Raw genomic sequence first — 25,004 nt, forward strand, 5'->3', positions numbered from 1 at the left:
ACCCCTAGGAAGTATGTTGGGTCCCTTGCTGTTCATGTTGTATATATTTATGATCTTGCAGACAATATTAATAGTGATGTCAGACTTTTTGCAGATGATGCAATTCTCTTCAATAAAGTACAGTCTGAACAAAGCCATACATAAATTTGGTATGACCTTGATAAGACTCCAAAGTGTTGGAATGATTGGCAGCTTTAAACGTTCAAAAACGTAAAATTGCGCACTTCACAAAACAAGAAAATATATACTCGACAGTCACAGTTTGAATCTGTAAACTCACAAATACCTGGGTGTAACACTTTGTACGAACATGAAAATCTCATAGGCTCACTAGTGAGTAAACCAGGCAGCATATTTCAATGTATCGTGAATATTAAGTAAATGCAATCAGTCTACAAAGGAAATGGCTTGCAAATCTTTCGTGCGACCCATGCTAGAATATTTTCAAGTGTTTGGACCCATACTAAATGGACTAGCAGGAAGTCATACAGAGAAGTGCAGCATAAATATTCACAGGTTTGTTTGACTTATGGAAGTGTGTGACAGAGATGTTTAAGAAACTGAAATGGGAGACTTTTGAAGAAAGACAAACTGTCCCACCAAGGAAGTCTACTAACAAAGTTTCAAGAACCAGCTTTATATGATGATTCTAGAAATATACTACAATCCCCCCCACCCCACCCCCGCGCGCGTGCACACACACACACACACACACACACACACACATTTTCTCATGCTCCATATGTGAATGGAATGGGAAAAAGCCCTATTAACTGGTACAGTGAGACTTACCCCTGCTATTTACTTCACAGCGGTTCACAGAGTACAGATGTTGATGTATTAATGAACTTGAAATAACAATGGTGATGGTGGCTCATTTGTTCAGAATTCTAAACTTCTAACCTCTAAAACCTATGTACAAAGACTTGCCACATTATTGAGTCAAACCTCAGATCCATGATACCCTGGTTTAGAAACACCACAGACGACCTCTCTATAAATCATACCCAAAGATGCCTTTGACAGGGATCTCTTCTGCACGATGATAGAGAAGAAGTTACAGTAAGATGAGCAACAAAAAAGAACAGACACTCCTTGAGTTTACTACGTAAACATTCAGTGCCAATCTAAGCTTTCAACATGCTTCATACTACTGAACTGATTTAAATGTTTTCTTTGATGTCAGTGTTTTCATATTTATTGACAGGTTCAACTGTCATGCCTCTCCAATAAAAACGTTCCCATCTGAGAGAACCTTTAGTTGTATTATTTGAATTCAACAGGAGGGAAAAATCAGAAATAAGAGAAGTTTGGGTCAGTTGTATAGTTCTCAGAAGCTAAACTGAAACAATGCACCAGTTAAGACACTGTGTTCATGTTTGAGAGATGTAGATATCAAATCCATATATGGCCACGTTGATTTGCGTTATCTAAATTACTTCACGCAAATTACAATATAATAAGAGCAATTCTGTCATCCACCCTTCACCAACTGAGTATAATCAGAATCCTCACATGGAAAAAACAGATAGGCCTATACAAATAAGTACAAGAAAAGGGCAAACAGATGAGAATGAAAGGATTTGAACAAACCATTGGAACTGAAGAGACCAGCTCAGATCAATAAAGACAGGGAAAGTATTTAATATTAGAAATAAATCAACCCCTGGTTGCAAGGATAGTTTTTAATTTCTTTATTGCATAACCAATTTTGGGACTACCCACCCCATTTCAGATGCAACATACATCTAATCGATGTAAGAGAAAGACCCACATCCTCAACACCCCACAAGAAACAACACGTCTACATCTCTCAAACATGAACACAGTGTCTTAACTGGTGCATTGTTTCAGTTTAGCTTCTGAGAACTATACAACTGACCCAAACTTCTCTTATTTCTGATTTTTCCCTCCTGTTGAATTCAAATAATACAACTAAAGGTTCTCTCAGATGGGAACGTTTTTATTGGAGAGGCATGACAGTTGAACCTGTCAATAAATATGAAAACACTGACATCAAAGAAAACATTTAAATCAGTTCAGTAGTAGGAAGCATGTTGAAAGCTTAGATTGGCACTGAATGTTTACGTAGTAAACTCAAGGAGTGTCTGTTCTTTTTTGTTGCTCATCTTACTGTAACTTCTTCTCTATCATCGTGCAGAAGAGATCCTTGTCAAAGGCATCTTTGGGCATGATTTATATAGAGGTCGTCTGTGGTATTTCTAAACCAGGGTATCGTGGTTTTGAGGTTTGACTCAATAATGTGGGAGATCTTCATGGTCAACCTGTACCTGCCCATTTGTTTGAGGTGACTGTAAAATTGCACACATCTTTTGTGAGTTATGTATAATTTTCTTTGTTTTGTCATAGACATCCTTGATGGATCTTTATTGGTTGATGCCATTCATGGAATGGGATTCCAGGATTGCCCTACCAGTTGTTCACTCTTTTTTTTCTCCAATACTTTGAGGTGGTCTCTGTTTGCATTTAGTGTCAGCTGTGTACATAATTTTTGGCTTCAGAACTGTTTCACAGTTATGTATATTAGTATTTTGTGGAAGGCATTTTTTTGCTGTGGATCCTGCATGAAATTTGGTAGGCTATTTCAAGTATAGATATTCATTTTTTAAGTGCTTCATTGTCCAGTCTGCTTTTCATTTTATCTCACCCAGGTACTTATATTTTTCTGCTCTGCTGATGCCTTCGTATTTCATCTGGAGTTTTTAGGATATCTTTGACGTCAGTCTGTTCTGTCCCCCCACCCCCTGAATATCTGGAGGCAAGTTTGTTTGGTGGTTACCTTTAATTGTTCAACATAATAGCTACATTCTTGGCAAAAATAAGGCAGTGTGTCATGATTCCCCTGGATTTAATTCCCATTCTCATCGGGCTGTATCATTTGACAGGTCCTGATGTTTTTTTCTTCCAGAACACAGTTGAAAAGCAATGGGAACAACCCATCATTTTGTCTGACTCGTATTTTGATCTTGAAGGGGAGAGGCATTATAGGAATTTTATATTGGAGTATGTATCCGCTAGTGACACTAAAAGTTTGGAGACGTCTTGGTGGTGTGCTGTATGCTCCAAATGGTTAATGAAACTGCTCCTAATAAGTATGAGGTCCAGGCACAAATTTTCACTTTTATTGCTAAATAAATAATTTCGTGGTAACTGCATTAATGAACTGATATTTATTTCAGTGTCTCCATCAATGTAAGTTAAATTATTTTGTGGGCTGTAAATATAAATTTAAATGATGAAATAATTGTATAATTTCTTTGAATATCACTTCTGGCAGCATTATGCTCAAATGTCCAACTGGAACCTCTGTTGTCCTGCCTTCTCCAGTGGTTCATTCCGTGTCAGTTCAACCAGGGGCTCCATCTCATAGTCTCAGATTTGACTGAAATTCAGTACACTAATTCTACCATGTGTGGAACACTCATGTACAAAGTATTAGTTTCCCCTGCAAATTAATTCGAGAATTATGACTTGTGAAAGAAGGTGGCGTGACCCAGAAATTGCAACCCACGCCTGGCAATCTGTCTTCAGACCCAACTTCAGGTCTTAATAACTTTGGAACTATTCCACAAAGTCCACTGAAATTTTTGCAACCCAGTAACATCCATTTAGAGAACACACTCCATGAATCAAAATACCAACAACATATTTCTGAGGGAAAATAAAAAATTCCAAAATGTGTTTAAAAAATGTAATACGTTAAAAGGTACATATTGTAGGTGCCCTCTATGCCAAATATAATTCACTCAAAAATAGTATAAATTTTTTGTGGTAAGCTTAATGTGGCCTAAACACACACAGAACTCATCATGCCGATATCAGTCACAAAAACTGAGTTACATGCACACGAAAATACAAAAATTTGAAAAATTACCTGAAAAACATGGATTTTCGAAGTGTGGTAGCACAAAAGGGACAAGTGGTATCCAAGCCAAATTTCACACACAGCATAAGTAGACCATAATGATATATATCTCAAAATTTCAGCATGTTATTGCAAGACATTTGTGTACAATGGAAGTTGACAGATGTATTTGGTGATGTGGCCATTGTTTCACAACACAATTTTGTAAAAACATATCGTAAACTGTTCTGCATCTTCTTATGCTCTCCCGCAACTGTTTAATCACTAAGCAACAACATATAGACAGATTAACACAACCTATCATTAATGTTTACTGCACCTTAACTGCTAAAAACCAGTCGATTGTGCTTAGAACAGAAGTTCTCCCACACTTTGGCTACTGTACTCTGTGCATTGAGTGGCAAATTGTACTGTCTTCCTGACACTGTGATAGGAACTGGAACTGTCATAAGAATATGTTCAAAAGGAATCCAACACCTATCTGCCAAACATGGCCAATGGAATGATGTTGCTGGTCCTGCTGGTGCCATGAAGTCACAAATACATCACATTCTGCTTCACAGCACTCTGCAACACATCCTAAGTACCATTTGTCATCATAAACAGCAATAACATAGCAAGCTGGTTGTATGTTGCTGCTTTTGCTTCTGAATCCTGAGTCAGACACACTGTGAAGACACATGTTGTGCATGAACCTATAGTTATCACCAGACAGTCTGCTCATCTGCACATTGTCAGAGTCCGCTGGAGAGAAGTGATGATGGCTCCTTGTGCCTGCAACAATTTTAACGTGTTCTAGCGTGCTTTTTAGCAACTCTTCAACTGATTTCACCTCATCTTTCGAAACACAGAATGATTGTATGCCAGAGATATTTTTCTGTACCCAGGTAAATAATTGAATAGGTGTTAGAATGTGACCTTCTGTAGGGTGCTGCAGATTAGCTCGTGATGCCATGCACTTAATGGTAGCACCAATACCATCACATACATTTTTACCATGACTTGTTGTGAAAAAATTCCATTCTGCGTGAATCTGAAAATCATGGTAATGCATGCATAAATTTTTGAGATTTTTACAGTTTTTGTACTGACTAGCTGCCCCATCACTGAAGTATTTCGCAAAACGTATGTGAGGCAGCTTGTTTTTCACATATGCCATGACAGTGCGAATGTGGGCATGAACTGCAATGACATCATTAATTAAACAGTCACCAAAAACACACAGGTTCATGACAGACACATCACCTGATTCACCTCTATAGTAAATTGCAAATGGCTGGAGAGTTGCTTGACTGTTGTCTCAATGATATCCTTGGATGGCATCTTGAACTATAAATGCATAATTTTAAGAAAAGTCTAGTAATACTATAATTTCATCTTGTTTCAAATTATCCTTACAAAACTGGAGATAAGCCAATGGTGCTGTTGCTATGAAGCTGTGGGTGGTCAGTTTGTCCGTTTTTTGACAACACATTTCAACAAAATCTTCCACTGTACTTTGTTTTGTCTCAAGACTTGTGCGATCCATGTGTGTCCATTGTTTAAAGAAAGAAGTTCATCGTCATCCATAAGGAGTTCACCATACAGTTTGTTATTCATGTTTTCTGCAAGGTTTGTCTTACCAGGACACTTCTCACACCAGTGTATCATGCACTGGTAGGAGCTGATGTCACACACTATCAGCTTCATTGCACCCTTGTAATCCAGACCAGAATCCTTTATAGCAGCAAACATCAGCTTAGCATTTTGATGGGTCTCACATACACAAACATTGTGTGTGCCCCTTGCACTTACAGGCACGACCCATTTTGGCCAAAGATTGAAAAAAGCTGATAAACCTACTTTAGTATTGGGATACTTTTCCTTAAATTCTACATATAGTTCTGATATGTTGCATAGCAACAGTCTTTTTTTCATCTGTACACATACATTTCCCATTTTCACCGCTACATAGTCTCTTTTACCAGGCATTATTCGGCTGTAGTCATTATTTTCATAAAACTCCGCCAGTAGCACCTTTATTTCTGAACTCAATTGCTTACCTTGAGCCTGCTGAAGTTGTGGAAGCACTTCTTGGGGTGCTTTTATTTTCCTAGCTTGCTTTACCATATATGTATAAACATGGAATTCCTTTGCAGTGTAGTCAATAGACCAGCTGGAAGGTGCAAGGGTAAGAATAGCTTCTTTTTTCTGACATTTGGATATGGCACATTTTTCTTTCAAATCATGCACAATTTTGCCCAAATCAGAGCATTTCTGGCATGATTTCTGTTCCTTTGGAGCAGATAGTTCTTCCTCTTCCACCATTAGTGTGTCAGCTATTTTGTGTTTTAATTTCATTTGAGCTTCTTGTAGTTTTCTTCTACCATGGCTGGGCCTGTCTCTTTCCCCAACTTTGTGTGTCTTCATGGGAGACAAACCAAGAGCAGTCACTGAAGTATTTAATTGCTATTCCGCTGTGGTTGTAGGTGGCTGATACTCTTCGTCACTGTCATGTAAATTATCAGAATATTCTTGATTTTTTAGCAGTGTGACACACGTGGAACATAACTTTTGTCCTGGTTTCATGTTGAGTCCCATGCACTGATTCACTTTCAATACTGATTTTATATCAATTTCTCTGAGGCTTCACTTCACTGTCTTCTTATGGATCAAAACAACTTCTTTGTAGGAGAGAATACTTATCTGGAAACACTTTCATATGATAACAAACACTAAAGTTTCCTGGAACTGTACTTCTTGTGCCCACAGGGTGTATCCTGGATCTCCGAAGCAACAAATCTTGGTCCGGTTCATCCAGATCATACAGTACAAAGTCAATCCCACATTTTGTTCCATATGTTGTTTTATGACATTCAGATGCTTATGCTCTACCAATACTGCAACTTGTTTGAACAAAAGCACCACTAGTACACTCTTCTGCCTCCATACGGACTCTCCTCAACAGTACTGACCAGTCTGAACTAGAATCTTAAAAACATGAGTAACCTGTAGTTGTTGCTTGTTTCCTTTGTTGTTCCTGCCTAACAATGACTCATTCTGTCCCTGAAAACTACCATTGTTTAACTTTCTGCTGCCTAATGGTTCCCAACAATTGCTGCAGCTTTATCTGAAACAAGCTGTTTACATCATCACTATTACTTGCTAAATCGTGTTAAAAGAAACTTAACCAAATACATCTCTGTCAACTTTTATTGTACACAAATGCCTTGCAATAACAAGTTGAAATTTTGCCATGTATTATATTATGGTCTACTTATGCAGTGTTTGAAATTTGGCTTGGATATCACTTGTCCCTTTTGTGCTACCACACTTAGAAAATCCATGTTTTTCAGGTAATTTTTCACATTTTTGTATTTTCGTGTGCATGTAACTCTGTTTGTGTGACTGATATGGGCAAGATGAGTTTTGTGTGTGTTTAGGCCACATTAAGCTTACCACAAAAAATTTATACTATTTTTGAGTGAATTATATTTGGCATAGAGGGCACCTACAATATGTACCTTTTAAGGTATTACATTTTTTAATCACATTTTGGAATTATATATTTTCCCTCAGAAATATGTTGGTGTTTTGATTCATAGAGTGTGTTCTCTAAGTGGATGTTTTTGGGTTGAAAAAATTTCACTGGACTGTGCGGAATAGTTCCAAAGTTATTGAGACCTGAAGTTGGGTCTGAAGATAGATTGCCAGGTTCAGGTTGCAATTTCTGGGTCACGCCACCTTCTTTCACAAGCCATAATTCTGGAACTAATTGGTAGGGGAACTTAAAATTTGTATATGAGTGTTGCACACTTGGTAGCATTGGTGTGCTAAATTTCAGCCAACTCTGAGACTATCAGCTGGAACATTTTCTCAAATTGGTTGAATTGACACGGAATGACCTCAGTGTGAAATCAGTAATGCAGGAAACCTCAAAAAAGTTGATCTAACAGTTTGTTGCTTTTGGCATGAAAAATTAGCAAAATAGTTTACAGCTACATTAATGCACTTTAGTTTGTGTGAAAGTTTCTTGGCATATAGCATTATTTGCAGAATTGTCCAACCTATACATATATTATTTAATTATAACATTGGTGTTTTTGAACCACCTCATCAAGGAGAGATCTTTAAAAGTGTTTGTATGGTGGCAATTTAACAATGTTTTATACAGATTCTTAACAACTACTCAGGTGATTACATTATCGGATTTGGAATGTGATTATCTTAATGCTCAGCAGTGCTGTTCGAAGCTAAATTTTGTAAGTAATGTTTATATGCATATATTTTTTCATGGTTTACTTGTTAAACAAAGCTGTATTTTCTGCTAATAAAATGTAGGAAAATTGTGTGTGTGTGTGTGTGTGTGTGTGAGAGAGAGAGAGAGAGAGAGAGAGAGAGAGAGAGAGAGAGAGAGAGTAAAACAGTGCCATGTTTTTCTTCTGCCAAATACAACTTTTTTGTACATGTGACAGTATTATGATAAGGATAGATTGCTACTCACTATACAGTGGAAATGTTGAGTTGCAGACATGCGCTACAAAAAGACTGCTAAACAAGTAAGCTTTTGCACAGAAAGATGTCTTCTAATTAGACAAAACACACACACACACACATAAATGTTCACGCAAATGAGGCTCTTTCACATGTGGCCACTGTCTCTGACTGTCCAAGCCAGACAGTGAGAACTACATGTGGTAGGAGAAGCAATTTGGTTGGGAGGGGGGGGGGGTGTAAGGAGGTGGCTAGTAGGTGGAGGGGCAGGTAGCAGGGTAGAAGTGGGGTCAGTAAAGTGCTGCTTGTGGGAGCATAGAGGAACAAGGTGGAGGGAGAGTAGGGAGATAGATGCAGTCAGGAGGTTGGACTGGGGCAGGGGAGAAGATAGAAAAGGAGAGAAATAAAGAGACTGTGTGTGCGTTGGTGAAATAGAAGGCTGTGTAGTGCTGCAATTGGAACAGGGAAGCATATAGGTGGCTAAAGGGCAATAACCAATAAAGGTTGAGACCACTATATGGTGCGTAGCAATCTATCCTTTTCGTAATATTGTTATTATTCCATCTTGGATTTTCTATTTTTCTTGCATCTTCTTGATTTGAACTTTCATTGTTTTCACTTTATTTTTATTTTGATGAACATTTCTTGTGAATATGTTTTTATTATTCTAGGTAAATACTTGCTTTTAAAGTGCACGGGAGGACAGTATAACACCAATTTCGTAATTCACTGTGTAATGAGCTTTGCATGTGGAGTGGAACACAACTCAGACATTTTAAACTTGGTTCCAGATAATGCATTTCTGGAACTTTTTGCTGAGTTTCTGTAAATCACACTGGCATTTCCCTTTTCTTTACCGTGGAACAGTGGAACACTACCATGAACGTTCTGAGCCACCAGAACATCTGTAATCATTCTGATGTTGTGTTGATCATCCCGTTGATGCAGCTCACCGTGCTACTCTAACCTGTGTGAGCCTCTTCGTCTCTGAATAACTACTGCATCCTATATCCTTCTGAATCGGCTTACCGTATTCACCTTTTGGTTAATGATTTTTTTACCCACACACTTCCCTCCAATATTAAGTTCGTGATCCCTGATGACTCGGAAAGTGTCCTTTCAACCGATCCCTTGTTTTGATCAAGTTGTGCCACAAATTTCTTGTCTCCCCAGTTCTACTCAGTACCTCTTCGTTAGTTACATGATCTACCCATTTAATCTCCAACATTCTTCTGCAGCACCACATTTTGATAGCTCCTATTGTCTTTTTGTCTAAATAGTTAATCATCCATGTTTCGCTTCCATACTCTAGACAAATAGATTCAGAAAAGACTTTATAACTCTGAATTTTATTTTCAGTGTTAACAAATCTCTCTTCTTGAGAAATACATTTCTCACCAGTTCTTGTCTATGTTTCATATCCTCTCTACTACAGTAAGTGCCAATACTGTAGATAATGACATAAATAATAAACAGATTTAAGAGTGCACAGAATAATATAAAAATTATAAAACAAATACCTAAAGAAGCCGCAATGAAAGAAAACAGATTGTTGCACATAATCAGCGCCCTCTGTTAGCGCTAACGCCGGAGTGCCGCATATGCGAGAAGTGGTTAGAGGAACATGACTGTCAGAGGGCCCCTAGTACCCTGCGGCACGCCATTGCAAGAAAAGTATGATAAAACCCCATACCAGTCCATGAACAAGATTATCTAGTTAATGAACTGTATACTATATAAACAGCAAAGGAACAAGAAAGCACAGGAGTTATGCACACTCTGAAAGCTGTTTATTATTTATGTGATTATCTATTATATTGGCACTTGGGCATACATCAGTTACTGTCTCTTTAACTGATTTGATTTGATTTCTTTATTAATCTGTGAAACAATTTACATTGTATGGATTTCGTCATTGAATAATAGACAATTTAACAGTTCAAATTTGTTTCTTACACAATAGTTGACAGTGAAATTTTCTTTTAATGTAATTTACATTTTTCAGTCTTATATAATTATTATTTCTCCATATAGTTTAACACAGAACTTTCATATTTTAAGTAACCTTTTTTAATTCAAGTACTCCATTACTGTATAGTAACTTTTATTTTGTAAAAATTTTTTTAGTTTTTCTTTGGAGGAGGAGATTGTCTCTATGTCTTTTATGTTTTGTGGTAATTTATTATATAATTATATATTATTTAGTCCGCCCCTCGTGGTCTCGCGGTAGCGTTCTCGCTTCCCGAGCACGGGGTCCCGGGTTCGATTCCCGGCGGGGTCAGGAATTTTTCCTGCCTCGAGATGACTGGGTGTTGTGTCGTCTACATCATCATCATTCATTCCCATTACGGTCGCAGGAAGGCAACGGCAAACCACCTCCATTAGGACCTTGCCTAGCAAGGCGGTGTGGGTCTCCCGCATTGTTCCCCTACGCTCTGTAAAGAAGCATGGGACTTCATTTCCATCATTATATAATTTGATGGCATTGTACAGTAGACTCTGTTGTGTTTGAACTTCATTTTTTCTATCCATACTTTCGTAAGCATGTACAGAACCATTGTTAACATAGTGTCCAATATTTTTTTTAATGTACATAACATTTTGAAAAATATATTCACATGGGACAGTTAAAATTTCCAGCATTTTAAAAAGTTCAAGGCAGTGAGCCATGGTGCCACTCTTGGTCATTATACGTACTGCTCTTTTCTGCAATTTGAATATAGCTTTGGTATTTTTCCTGCTCACTCCCCAGAATATTATCCCATAACTAATAACAGAATGAATTTACGCAAAGTATACTGATCTAATACATGAAATATCGCATGCTGAAGTAAGAACTCTGAGGGCATAGCATGCTGTAGAGATTCTGTTACGAAGTATTTTTACATGGTCTTCCCACTTCAACTGACTATCAACTTGCATGCCAAGAAATTTTGTGCTTTCCACCCATTGTATGGTTTCATAAATTCAGGTTATTATAATATGGTTTTTTGTTTATGTAAAAGTTCATAGCACTTGTTTTCTTAATATTAAGCATGACCTTTTTTGTTAGCTGCCCACTCATATACACTTTTTAGTGTTTCTTCAGCTTTCTCTCTTAGATCTACATGTGATGTGTCACTGATTAGCACATTACAGTCATCTGCAGACAATATTGTATGCCCATGCTTTATACTTTGTGGGAAATCATTAATATAAATTAGAAATAGTACTGGACCTAGGACACTACCCTGTGGTACACCTATATTTATATGTTTGGGGTCAGAAATATGTTTTTCTATACAGTTGGAGTTACATGATAAATGTGTTATTTCAGTCATCTGTATTCTATTTTCTAGATATGACTGGAACCATTTTTTTACAATCCCCCTTATTCCCAGTTCATCTAGCTTAACCAACAGTGTTTTCTGATCCACTGTGTCAAAAGCTTTGGTTAGATCGAGAAATATACATGTTGTATAGTTTCCTTTATTGAGTGCTTCTAGGATATATTTAGTGAGATATGCTGTTGCTGCTTCTGTGCCTTTCTCTGTTCGGAATCCAAACTGGTCCTTGGTTAGGAGGTTGTGCTTATTCAAGTAGCTCATAAGTCTACCTTTCACAATAGTTTATATATAAAAACAAAGATGAGGTGACTTACCGAACAAAAGCGCTGGCAGGTCGATAGACACACAAACAAACACAAACATACACACAAAATTCAAGCTTTCGCAACAAACTGTTGCCTCATCAGGAAAGAGGGAAGGAGAGGGGAAGACGAAAGGAAGTGGGTTTTAAGGGAGAGGGTAAGGAGTCATTCCAATCCCGGGAGCGGAAAGACTTACCTTAGGGGGAAAAAAGGACAGGTATACACTCGCACACACGCACATATCCATCCACACATACAGACACAAGCAGACATATTGGTCTTTAAATATGTCTGCTTGTGTCTGTATGTGTGGATGGATATGTGCGTGTGTGCGAGTGTATACCTGTCCTTTTTTCCCCCTAATGTAAGTCTTTCCGCTCCCGGGATTGGAATGACTCCTTACCCTCTCCCTTAAAACCCACTTCCTTTCGTCTTCCCCTCTCCTTCCCTCTTTCCTGATGAGGCAACAGTTTGTTGCGAAAGCTTGAATTTTGTGTGTATGTTTGTGTTTGTTTGTGTGTCTATCGACCTGCCAGCGCTTTTGTTCGGTAAGTCACCTCATCTTTGTTTTTATACATAATTTTTCCCACGTGGAATGTTTCCTTCCATTATATTGATTTCACAATAGTTTCTATTATTTTAGCAAAGCACGAGAGCAGTGAGAGTGGCCTATAATTTTCTATATTTCCTGTGTCTCCTTTTTTGAAGAGAGGCATTACTTTAGCATATTTTAAGTTGTCAGGAAAATAAACCTGCTTGAATGATTGGTTTATAATATTAACTAATGGTGATAACAGGCTCTCTATACAGTCTTTAATTAGAAAAATTGGAACTTCATCTAAACCAGCTGAATTTTTATTTTTCAGTTTGCTAACTACTTTGTAGACTTCTTTTTTTGTGGGCAGTAATACAATTGAATGTGGTACACTTTTGTTTAGCTTTGTGATCTGAGGGACTTTTTGCAATTTTTGCTGTAATTTTGTACCTATACTGCTGAAATAATTATTTATATGGTTCTCCTTTTTAACAGTGTAACTTTTGTCATGTTTTGTTTCTTCTTTTTTATTACTGTAATGTCTCTTACACCTTCTAAGCCCATTACAGACTTTACTGATTGCATCCCCCTTTATTTTATGTTGTACAATTAATTACTGAAGAATATGAGTATGCCTACAGTAGCAACATCTGGTGAACTTGAAACTCAAACATTTTGTGGCTTCTGTACTGCAGTTTGTTTTGAACAGTAGTGCTGCAGATATGATGACTCCTGCATATGCTGTTATTTATATATATTTGATGGTGCTGGTGCTGATTTTGTGTTTTTTATAAAAAAAAAAAAAACAGGTATGTCTCTTCATACTTGAAGCTCACAACTGCTCATGTATGTCAGTAGTACTTTTCGTTACAGTCTATTTTATTCTTTTAAGCTGTAGACAATCTGCTAGTGTATTTATGTTTTTCCCATATTTTGCTGAAGATCTGAAGATAGTCACTATGATTCTAAATTTTTTGACCTACCGGCCCAATTAAGGGATCTAACATTCCACACACCAATCCATAACATGCAAGTTTTGTTTCTCCTGATGATGACATCCTCCTGAGTAGTCCCCACCCGGAGATCTGAATTGGGGTTGTTTTACCTCTGAAATATTTTACCCAAGAGGATGCCATCATCATTTAACCATACAGTAGAGCTGCATGCCCTCAGGAAAAATTTTGACTGTAGCTTCCCCTTGCTTTTAGCCATTCATAGTATGAGCACAGCAATGCTGTTTTGGTTGATGTTACAAGACCAGATCAGTCTGTCATCCAGACTTTGCAGACTTACAGTAAGAGAACATAGTCTGTGCCCACTTAGTTAATGCATCAGTAACACTATACAGTTCGTGCAAAAATTTCATCTGCCAATCTACTTATAAACAGCATGGCATTAAAGGAGATTGTCACTTTTCATATATTCAGTCACATGTGATTTTTTTCTGTTGTGAATTTCTGTATTGGTAGTTTGATACATTTTAAGACTGATTTACACTGGATGTCACCCATCAACAAATCATCATGGAATGGAAGGGAAATTCACTGCGAAATTTGTCTTGCTTTCTGTACAGCTAATTAATAACATTGGAAGAACTGAGGTGTGTTTTTTCTCCATAATACAGCGAACCTTTTTGTTATTTAAACAGTGTATTAAAAACTTTTTATCTGTTTCTGTTATTATTTATGCTTAGTCTAAGCTTTTTATTTATCCAATTATTGTAAAACTGATGCCATTTTCTGCTTTATATTTAGTTTCTCTCAGTAGAGAACACCCATTGTGCTTGTGCAATTATCACAGTACGTCATGAAAACAACGCAACCCAAAAAATAAAGATTACAAAGAAATAAAGCCCAAGATCCCGTAGTATAAAGTTGTAGTAGTAGTAGCAGCAGCAGCTTTATTCTCCGTAGATCTCTTTTTACATGTATATAGGACATGTCAAAGTATTTACAAGTTTAGACCAATTTAAAATAAACTAATTCGTATACACATACATTAACAGATTTATAATTAGAGACAATCATTAGATTTACTCCTGATATACAATACGTTTTTTGCAAATAACTTATTAAATAATGCAATGCCACACTGTTCACTCATATCTCACTATCAGTCACTGCACACACTATACACACATTGTTTCATAACACTTTCCTCACTACACACATAAACACACACACTGGTAATCTCTGGGCCATTTTCTGTACCACAACTTCCCATTTGCTATCCTGAAAAGCTGAGTCAGCATCCTCTATAATGAGTGAGCTGTTGAGCTCAGAAAGAGAAAGAGGTGTTTGTATTGTGCTATGCATAGCTTGGGGGTAAGTATTTCTAGAAAAGGGCAAAAGAAGGGAAAAAACATAGTGTGAAGGTGTTATGTGGAGTGTTCGATGTTTTGTAATCATTATTATTATTATTTATTTCTATAACTTTTTTTTTACCAAATCCCTACTCTGTTTTATCTAAGTAATCCTTCAGTGTATAAAATGTATTGCATAACAGGTACTTTTTAGTTGCCTTTTTAAATAAGTGTATTTTTGCAATTTCTTTAATCTCTTTTGGTAATTTGTTGTGCAGTTTTACTCCTTGGTTGAAAATTCTGTTTTGAATTTTATGTTTATTTTTTCTTGATAAATGTAAGTTGAGTCTAGCTCTTGTTCCATGGTCATGGACAGAGCTGTTTGTGCAGTAATTACCAATGTTATTTTATGTGTACAACTAACTGGTAAATGTATTCACATGGAGCAGTGAAAATCCCCAGTGCTTTGAACATATTTTTACAATGAGCTCGACTACCATTTTTGGTTATTATTCTTAGGGCTGATTTTTGGAGATTGAAAATTGTGTTCATATTGTGCATTTGTTCCCCAAAAAAGAATGCCATACCTAAGAATTGAGTGTACATATGAATAATAACTAAAAGACACTGCATTGATGACAGGATTCTAAGGGCATAACATTCTGATGACATTCTGTTTGTAAGTACTTTTGTTTGTTTCCACCACTTCAACTGAGAATCAATATTCATTCCTAAAAATTTTGCATTTGTTACAAAGTCTATAGAGATGGGATTAGTTTTCTTAATGTTTAATGTCACTTTATTGCTTATTGTTGTTGTGGTCTTCAGTCCTGAGACTGGTTTGATGCAGCTCTCCATGCTACTCTATCCTGTGCAAGCTTCTTCATCTCCCAGTACCTACTGCAACCTACATCCTTCTGAATCTGCTTAGTGTATTCATCTCTTGGTCTCCCCCTACGATTTTTACCCTCCACGCTGCCCTCCAATACTAAATTGGTGATTCCTTGATGCCTCAGAACATGTCCTACCAACCGATCCCTTCTTCTGGTCAAGTTGTGCCACAAACTCCTCTTCTCCCCAATCCTATTCAATACCTCCTCATTAGTTATGTGATCTACCCATCTAATCTTCAGCATTCTTCTGTAGCACCACATTTCGAAAGCTTCTATTCTCTTCTTGTCCAAACTATTTACCGTCCATGTTTCACTTCCATACATGGCTACACTCCATACAAATACTTTCAGAAATGACTTCCTCACACTTAAATCAATACTCGATGTCAACAAATTTCTCTTCTTCAGAAACGCTTTCCTTGCCATTGCCAGTCTACATTTTATATCCTCTCTACTTCGACCATCATCAGTTATTTTGCTCCCCAAATAGCAAAACTCCTTTACTACTTTAAGTGTCTCATTTCCTAATCTAATTCCCTCAGCATCACCCGCCTTAATTCTACTACATTCCATTATCCTCGTTTTGCTTTTGTTGATGTTCATCTTATATCCTCCTTTCAAGACACTGTCCATTCCATTCAACTGTTCTTCCAAGTCCTTTGCTGTCTCTGACAGAATTGCAATGTCATCGGCGAACCTCAAAGTTTTTATTTCTTCTCCATGGATTTTAATACCTACTCTGAATTTTTCTTTTGTTTCCTTTACTGCTTGCTCAATATACAGATTGAATAACATCAGGGAGAGACTACAACCCTGTCTCACTCCCTTACCAACTGCTGCTTCCCTTTCATGTCCCTCGACTCTTACAACTGCCATCTGGCTTCTGTACAAATTGTAAATAGCCTTTCGCTCCCTGTATTTTACCCCTGCCACCTTTAGAATTTGAAAGAGAGTATTCCAGTCAACATTGTCAAAAGCTTTCTCTAAGTCTACAAATGCTAGAAACGTAGGTTTGCCTTTCCTTAATCTTTCTTCTAAGATAAGTCGTAAGGAAGATCAGTTTGGATTCCGTAGAAATGTTGGAACACGTGAGGCAATACTAACCTTACGACTTATCTTAGAAGAAAGATTAAGAAAAGGCAAACCTACGTTTCTAGCATTTGTAGACTTAGAGAAAGCTTTTGACAACGTTAACTGGAATACTCTCTTTCAAATTCTGAAGGTGGCAGGGGTAAAATACAGGGAGCGAAAGGCTATTTACAATTTGTACAGAAACCAGATGGCAGTTATAAGAGTCGAGGGGCATGAAAGGGAAGCAGTGGTTGGGAAAGGAGTGAGACAGGGTTGTAGCCTCTCCCCGATGTTATTCAATCTGTATATTGAGCAAGCAGTAAAGGAAACAAAAGAAAAATTCGGAGTAGGTATTAAAATTCATGGAGAAGAAGTAAAAACTTTGAGGTTCGCCGATGACATTGTAATTCTGTCAGAAACAGCAATGGACTTGGAAGAGCAGTTGAACGGAATGGACAGTGTCTTGAAAGGAGGATATAAGATGAACATCAACAAAAGCAAAACAAGGATAATGGAATGTAGTCAAATAAAATCGGGTGATGGTGAGGGGATTAGATTAGGAAATGAGACACTTAAAGTAGTAAAGGAGTTTTGCTATTTATTGAGTAAAATAACTGATGATGGTCGAAGTAGAGAGGATATAAAATGTAGACTGGCAATGGCAAGGAAATCGTTTCTGAAGAAGAGAAATTTGTTGACATCGAGTATAGATTTTAAGTGTCAGGAAGTCGTTTCTGAAAGTATTTGTATGGAGTGTAGCCATGTATGGAAGTGAAACATGGACGATAACCAGTTTGGACAAGAAGAGAATAGAAGCTTTCGAAATGTGGTGCTACAGAAGAATGCTGAAGATAAGGTGGGTAGATCACGTAACTAATGAGGAGGTATTGAATAGGATTGGGGAGAAGAGAAGTTTGTGGCACAACTTGACTAGAAGAAGGGATCGGTTGGTAGGACATGTTTTGAGGCATCAAGGGATCACAAATTTAGCATTGGAGGGCAGCGTGGAGGGTAAAAACCGTAGAGGGAGACTAAGAGATGAATACACTAAGCAGATTCAGAAGGATGTAGGTTGCAGTAGGTACTGGGAGATGAAGAAGCTTGCACAGGATAGAGTAGCATGGAGAGCTGCATCAAACCAGTCTCAGGACTGAAGACCATGACAACAACAACAACAACAACAACAACAACAACAAGTCGTAAGGTCAGTATTGCCTCACGTGTTCCAGTATTTCTACGGAATCCAAACTGATCTTCCCCGAGGTCGGCTGCTACTAGTTTTTCCATTTGTCTGTAAAGAATTCGTGTTAGTATTTTGCAGCTGTGGCTTATTAAACTGATTGTTCGGTAATTCACACATCTGTCAACACCTGCTTTCTTTGGGATTGGAATTATTATATTCTTCTTGAAGTCTGAGGGTATTTCGCCTGTTTCACACATCTTGCTCACCAGATGGTAGAGTTTTGTCAGGACTGGCTGTCCCAAGGCCGTCAGTAGTTCCAATGGAATGTTGTCTACTGCGGGGGCCTTGTTTCGACTCAGGTCTTTCACTGCTCTGTCAAACTCTTCACGCAGTATCATAACTCCCATTTCATCTTCATCTACATCCTCTTCCATTTCCATAATATTGTTCTCAAGTACATCGCCCTTGTATAGACCCTCTATATACTCCTTCCACCTTTCTGCTTTCCCTTCTTTGCTTAGAACTGGGTTTCCATCAGAGCTCTTGATGTTCATACAAGTGGTTCTCTTATCTCCAAAAGTCTCTTTAATTTTCCTGTAGGCAGTATCTATCTTACCCCTAGTGAGATAAGCCTCTACATCCTTACATTTGTCCTCTAGCCATCCCTGCTTAGCCATTTTGCACTTCCTGTCGATCTCATTTTTGAGACGTTTGTATTCCTTTTTGCCTGCTTCATTTACTGCATTTTTATATTTTCTCCTTTCATCAATTAAATTCAATATTCCTTCTGTTACCCAAGGATTTCTACTAGCCCTCGTCTTTTTACCTACTTGATCCTCTGCTGCCTTCACTACTTCATCCCTCAAAGCTACCCATTCTTCTTCTACTGTATTTCTTTCCCCCATTCCTGTCAATTGTTCCCTTATGCTCTCCCTGAAACTCTGTGCAACCTCTTGTTCTTTCAGTTTATCCAGGTCCCATCTCCTTTAATTCCCACCTTTTTGCAGTTTCTTCAGTTTTAATCTACAGGTCATAACCAATAGATTGTGGTCAGAGTCCGCATCTGCCCGTGGAAATGTCTTACAATTTAAAACCTGGTTCCTAAATCTCTGTCTTACCATTATATAATCTATCTGATACCTTTTAGTATCTCCAGGGTTCTTCCATGTATACAACCTTCTATCATGATTCTTAAACCAAGTGTTAGCTATGATTAAGTTGTGCTCTGTGCAAAATTCTACCAGGCGGCTTCCTCTTTCATTTCTTAGCCACAATCCATATTCACCTACTACATTTCCTTTTCTCCCTTTTCCTACACTCGAATTCCAGTCACCCATGACTATTAAATTTTCGTCTCCCTTCACTATCTGAATAATTTCTTTTATTTCATCATACATTTCTTCAATTTCTTCGTCATCTGCAGAGCTGGTTGGCATATAAACTTGTACTACTGTAGTAGGTGTGGGCTTCGTATCTATCTTGGCCACAATAATGCGTTCCCTAAGCTGTTTGTAGTGGCTTACCCGCGTTCCTATTTTCCTATTCATTATTAAACCTACTCCTGCATTACCCGTATTTGACTTTGTGTTTATAACCCTGTAGTCACCTGACCAGAAGTCTTGTTCCTCCTGCCACCGAACTTCACTAATTCCCACTATATCTAACTTTAACCTATCCATTTCCCTTTTCAAATTTTCTAACCTACCTGCCCGATTAAGGGACCTGACATTCCACGCTCCGATCCGTAGAACGCCAGTTTTCTTTCTCCTGATAACGACATCCTCTTGAGTAGTCCCCGCCCGGAGATCCGAATGGGGGACTATTTTACCTCCGGAATATTTTACCCAAGAGGACGCCATCATCATTTAATCATACAGTAAAGCTGCATGCCCTCGGGAAAAATTACGGCCGTAGTTTCCCCTTGCTTTCAGCCGTTCGCAGTACCAGTACAGCAAGGCCGTTTTGGTTATTGTTACAAGGCCAGATCAGTCAATCATCCAGACTGTTGCCCTTGCAACTACTGAAAAGGCTGCTGCCCCTCTTCAGGAACCACACGTTTGTCTGGCCTCTCAACAGATACCCCTCCGTTGTGGTTGTACCTACGGTACGGCTATCTGTATCGCTGAGGCACGCAAGCCTCCCCACCAACGGCAAGGTCCATGGTTCGTGGGGAGGTATTGCTTATTGACCAATCATAAACTTCCTTGAGAGTTTCATTTGCCTTCTCTGCGAAGAGTTTTCTTGTTTTCTCAGTGACTGTAATGTTGCTGTCATCAACAAAGAGAATTTTTTCACCACGATTAACACTACTGGGAAAGTCATTGATGATGTGTATCAGGAATAGTATTGGTCCTAATATGCTACCTTGCAGAACCCCTATATTAATGTATTGTGGTTCTGGTAAGTGTTTTACTAAATGTTTAGATCTATTTGAAGTATGTGTTATCTCTACTCTTTGTACACTATCTGCTAGGTATGATCGAAACAAGTCATTAGCTATCCCTCTTATTCCTAATGTTTCTAATTTATTTAATAGAATCTTGTGGTCGACTGTATCAAAGGCCTTAGAAAGATCCAAAAATATGCCTGTGACACACTCATCTTTATCAAGAGCATCAAGTAAAACTTTTGTGAATTCTACAATGGCTGACTCAGTATTTTTGCCAGTTTGGAAACCAAAATGTGATTCGCTTAAAATATTGTATTTATTCAGGTAATTTATTATTCTGTATTTCCTGATTGCTTCTATTACTTTTGAGAATGGTGTCAGCAGGGAAATGGGCCGGTAACTTTCTATGTCTTCCGCATTACCTTTCTTAAGCAAAGGTACAACTCTTGCCTGTTTTAACTGCTCTGGAAATGCCCCTGATGTGAGGGATTCATTTATTCTATTTGTTAAGAGGCCTTGTATAACCCTATGCATTGTTTCAGTACACACATTGGTACTTCATCTAAGCCTATTGGCTTTTTATTTTTTAGTTTTTGAACAGTTTTATTGACTTCATTCTCTGTGGTTGGAAGTAACATAATTTTATTTAGTGCTACATTATTTACAGGTGTTATGTTTATTTTAGGGAATTTTTGCTGTAACTTCTCTGAAATACTTGAAAAATGCTCATTTACATAGTTTGCCAAGTGTTGTGGATCATTATTACCTTATCCCCCTACCTTAGCATTATTGATATGAATATAATAGAGGGAAACATTCCACGTGGGAAATATGATGTAACATACCAAACGAAAGTGTTGGTATGTTGATAGAGACACAAACAAACACACAAAATTCAAGCTTTCGCAACCCACGGTTGCTTCATCAGGAAAGGGGGAAGGAGAGGGAAAGACGAAAGGATGTGAGTTTTAAGGGAGAGGGTAAGGAGTCATTCCAATCCCGGGAGCGGAAAGACTTACCTTAGGGGGAAAAAGGGACAGGTATACACTCGCGCGCACACACACACATATCCATCCGCACATATACAGACACAAGCAGACATATGTAAAGGAAAAGAGTTTGGGCAGAGATGTCAGTCGAGGCGGAAGTACAGAGGCAAAAATGTTGTTGAATGACAGGTGAGGTATAGCGGCGGCAACTTGAAATTAGCGGAGGTTGAGGCCTGGTGGGTAACGGGAAGATAGGATATATTGAAGGGTAAGTTCCCATCTCCGGAGTTCTGATAGGTTGGTGTTAGTGGGAAGTATCCAGATAACCCGGACGGTGTAACACTGTGCCAAGATGTGCTGGCCGTGCACCAAGGCATGTTTAGCCACAGGGTGATTCTCATTACCAACAAACACTGTCTGCCTGTGTCCATTCATGCGAATGGACAGTTTGTTGCTGGTCATTCCCACATAGAAAGCTTCACAGTTTAGGCAGGTCAGTTGGTAAATCATGTGGGTGCTTTCACACGTGGCTCTGCCTTTGATCGTGTACACCTTCCGGGCTACAGGACTGGAGTAGGTGGTGGGGAGAGGGTGGATGGGACAGGTTTTACACGGGGGGCGGTTACAAGGGTAGGAGCCAGAGGGTAGGGAAGGTGGTTTGGGGATTTCATAGGGATGAACCAAGAGGTTACGAAGGTTAGGTGGATGGCGGAAAGACACTCTTGGTGGAGTGGGGAGGATTTCATGAAGGATGGATCTCATTTCAGGGCAGGATTTGAGGAAGTCGTATCCCTGCTGGAGAGCCACATTCAGAGTCTGATCCAGTCCCAGAAAGGATCCTGTCACAAGTGGGGCACTTTTGGGGTTCTTCTGTGGGAGGTTCTGGGTTTGAGGGGATGAGGAAGTGGCTCTGGTTATTTGCTTCTGTACCAGGTCGGGAGGGTAGTTGCAGGATGCGAAAGCTATTTTCAGGTTGTTGGTGTAATGGTTCAGGGATTCAGGACTGGAGCAGATTTGTTTGTCACGAAGACCTAGGCTGTAGGGAAGGGACCGTTTGATATGGAATGGGTGGCAGCTGTTATAATGGAGGTACTGTTGTGTGTTGGTGGGTTTGATGTGGGCGGATGTGTGAAGCTGGCCATTGGACAGATGGAGGTCAATGTCAAGGAAAGTGGCATGGGATTTGGAGTAGGACCAGGTGAATCTGATGGAACCAAAGGAGTTGAGGTAGGAGAGAAAATTCCGGAGTTCTTCTTCACTGTGAGTCCAGATCATGAAGATGTCATCAATAAATCTGTACCAAACTTTGGGTCGGCAGGCCTGGGTAACCAAGAAGGCTTCCTCTAAGCGACCCATAAATAGCTTGGTGTACGAGGGGGCCATCCTGGTACTCATGGCTGTTCCCTTTAATTGTTGGCTGCCGCTATATCGGCCCTCATGTAATTTTCTCTTATTCTAAAACCTTGGCTCTCTGAGAATGTGTATTAACTGGATTGTGGACCAGGTTTCGTAATTTATGTCTTAAGAGCCATTACTGAATATCCTTAAAGTTTTGACTTATATACGTTCTATGTGCTTCACTAATATGGTAATATAACTTTTATATTCTGGCTATATATGCCACTGCATGTAACTCACGGCGTAAGCGCCACCTGCCTTTTTGATGTATGTATCTACGTTATTGTTCCTAAGGCTCCCACAATGTCATAACGGGAGTGTTAAATGCTTTCCTTTTATTTATTGTCACTCTATCTAAGGACACAATTAATATTGATATTTCACATGTTGCTTCAGTACGCCAATCGGCACATAGTTCGCGACCTGAGCACCACCTGCCCTGGCCGCAGTGCTACTACGCTGGCCGATTTTACTCAGTTGCTTATGCGCTCTCGAACTTCCATGTACTTATTTTATTTGTCTGACAAACCCTATTCTCAGGGCTATATTTTATTTGGACTAATGGAGCTATGCAGGTGTTTGTAAAAACGACAATGACATATCACTCCATGTTAATGTAATACTGTAAGTACCAGGGATCCTTCTCATATTTTGTAATACAAGATTCTCCTAATATATGTTAGACTCTATTCTTGACTTATGTTTCATACCTTTTAATATAAATTACGATGTTCATTGTCCTCAGGCCGCCTTCTGAAGAAGATAGATTTAAATCTATCGAAACCTAGGTAAAGATTACTTTATCCTTTGCAACTGGTCCTTTGCATTATGTTATTCTGCATTCGTTTGCCTCTCTCCATTTCCTTTTTTATAACATCCCATATTGCTTTGCTTTTATTCTCTGCATTATATATTATTTTGTCATTAAATTACTTTTTTGCAGCAATCGGCACCTTCCTATAGATGTTTTTGTGTCTATGATAGAAATTTAAGAATTCTGGATCATTACAACTCTTTTTAATTTAACTGAATTATTTAAATGTTTGGGAGGACTTCTTAGCACCTGCTGTTATCCATCTGTTTTTGTGGGATGTTGATACAGACATGCACACTTTTGGAAATGTCTTTTCAAAGTTCAATTTAAATAATGTGGAGAATTTAGAGAATTTGATATTCACATTGGTTTCCTTATATGCTTCATCCCAGCTTTGTTTTGCTAATTCTTTTGAAAAATCTTTTATTTTGCTTTCTGATGGATGTCGTTTTTAGTCTTGTAGTTTAGGGAATGATTCGAAGCCTGATTTTACTGTTGTTATTTGACAGAGATGATCTGATTGTCCAAGATCTTTTACAGCTACATCAAATTTTTCCATGTCCATATTTGTGGTAACATGGTCAATTACTGATGCAGTCATTGTAGTAACCCTTGTTGCACTATTGAACAATAGGGATATGCCAAAACTTTGAAGGATGTTTGTGAGGGTGCTGCTGGATTCATTTATGATATTAGTGTTGCTGTTAATGTCCCCACACAGAATTATGTTGACCTTTGTACCTGAGACTTTATCTAGAACTTCTGTTAATTTATTGAAGATCTATACAAACACAAAATTATTAATTTCTTGGTGATAACAAGCCCTGTTAATTCAATAGCTGATATTTCAAAGTGTTTGTCTTCACTTACTATACTGAGGTCATGTCTTGATTTGAACTGTGTTCCTTTTCTGATATAAATGCATGATCCTCCATCCCGTGAAGCAGTTCTGCAGTAAGAGTTTGCCCTTTCATACAATGATAATACTACATGTTGGATTTCTGTGTCTCTACACCAGTGCTCAGTAACACAAACTACTGTGCTCTTCAAAGATTGGAGCTCAACTTCTAATTGTTGTATTTTCTCTTTTATTGATTGGATGTCTCGTTGGAGAATTGTTAAGTCTGTGAAATGCCCCATGTTACTCTTTCCAGTGGTTTGTTTGTCTTTGTGACATCTGGTATGTCTGATATTTGAAGTGTTAAAATCTGTCTTGTGAGAGATTGTTTCAGTATTTTTTAAACTGCTGGAGATACTCTTTAGGGAGGGGAACCTGTTGTCTGGATTTATCCTAAAGAAGACCTACTTTTCCTACGCATAAGAGGTATTTGACCATGTGTGTCCCGAGATCCACCCTCTGTACTTTCATGAATCTGCTGTACCCATCTTCCCTTCCCAGTCGTGTCTAGGTGTAGGCCATGCCTAGTGAAACCCCATCTGTTG

The 25,004-nt window shown here is 38.4% G+C and overlaps 1 protein-coding gene across 1 annotated transcript in view; it reads left to right on the plus strand.

The window, feature by feature from the left end:
- LOC124803022 (protein cornichon homolog 4) overlaps positions 1-25,004 on the plus strand; it is a 92,610-nt gene that overhangs the window by 1,445 nt on the left and 66,161 nt on the right. Inside the window, exon 2 of the mRNA XM_047264131.1 lies at positions 8,059-8,127. Within this exon, the coding sequence (XP_047120087.1) occupies positions 8,059-8,127 (69 nt within the window). The remainder of the gene's footprint in view (positions 1-8,058; positions 8,128-25,004) is intronic.

The sequence above is a fragment of the Schistocerca piceifrons genome, chromosome 6 (genome assembly GCF_021461385.2).
Source record: "Schistocerca piceifrons isolate TAMUIC-IGC-003096 chromosome 6, iqSchPice1.1, whole genome shotgun sequence".
NCBI lineage: Eukaryota > Metazoa > Arthropoda > Insecta > Orthoptera > Acrididae > Schistocerca > Schistocerca piceifrons.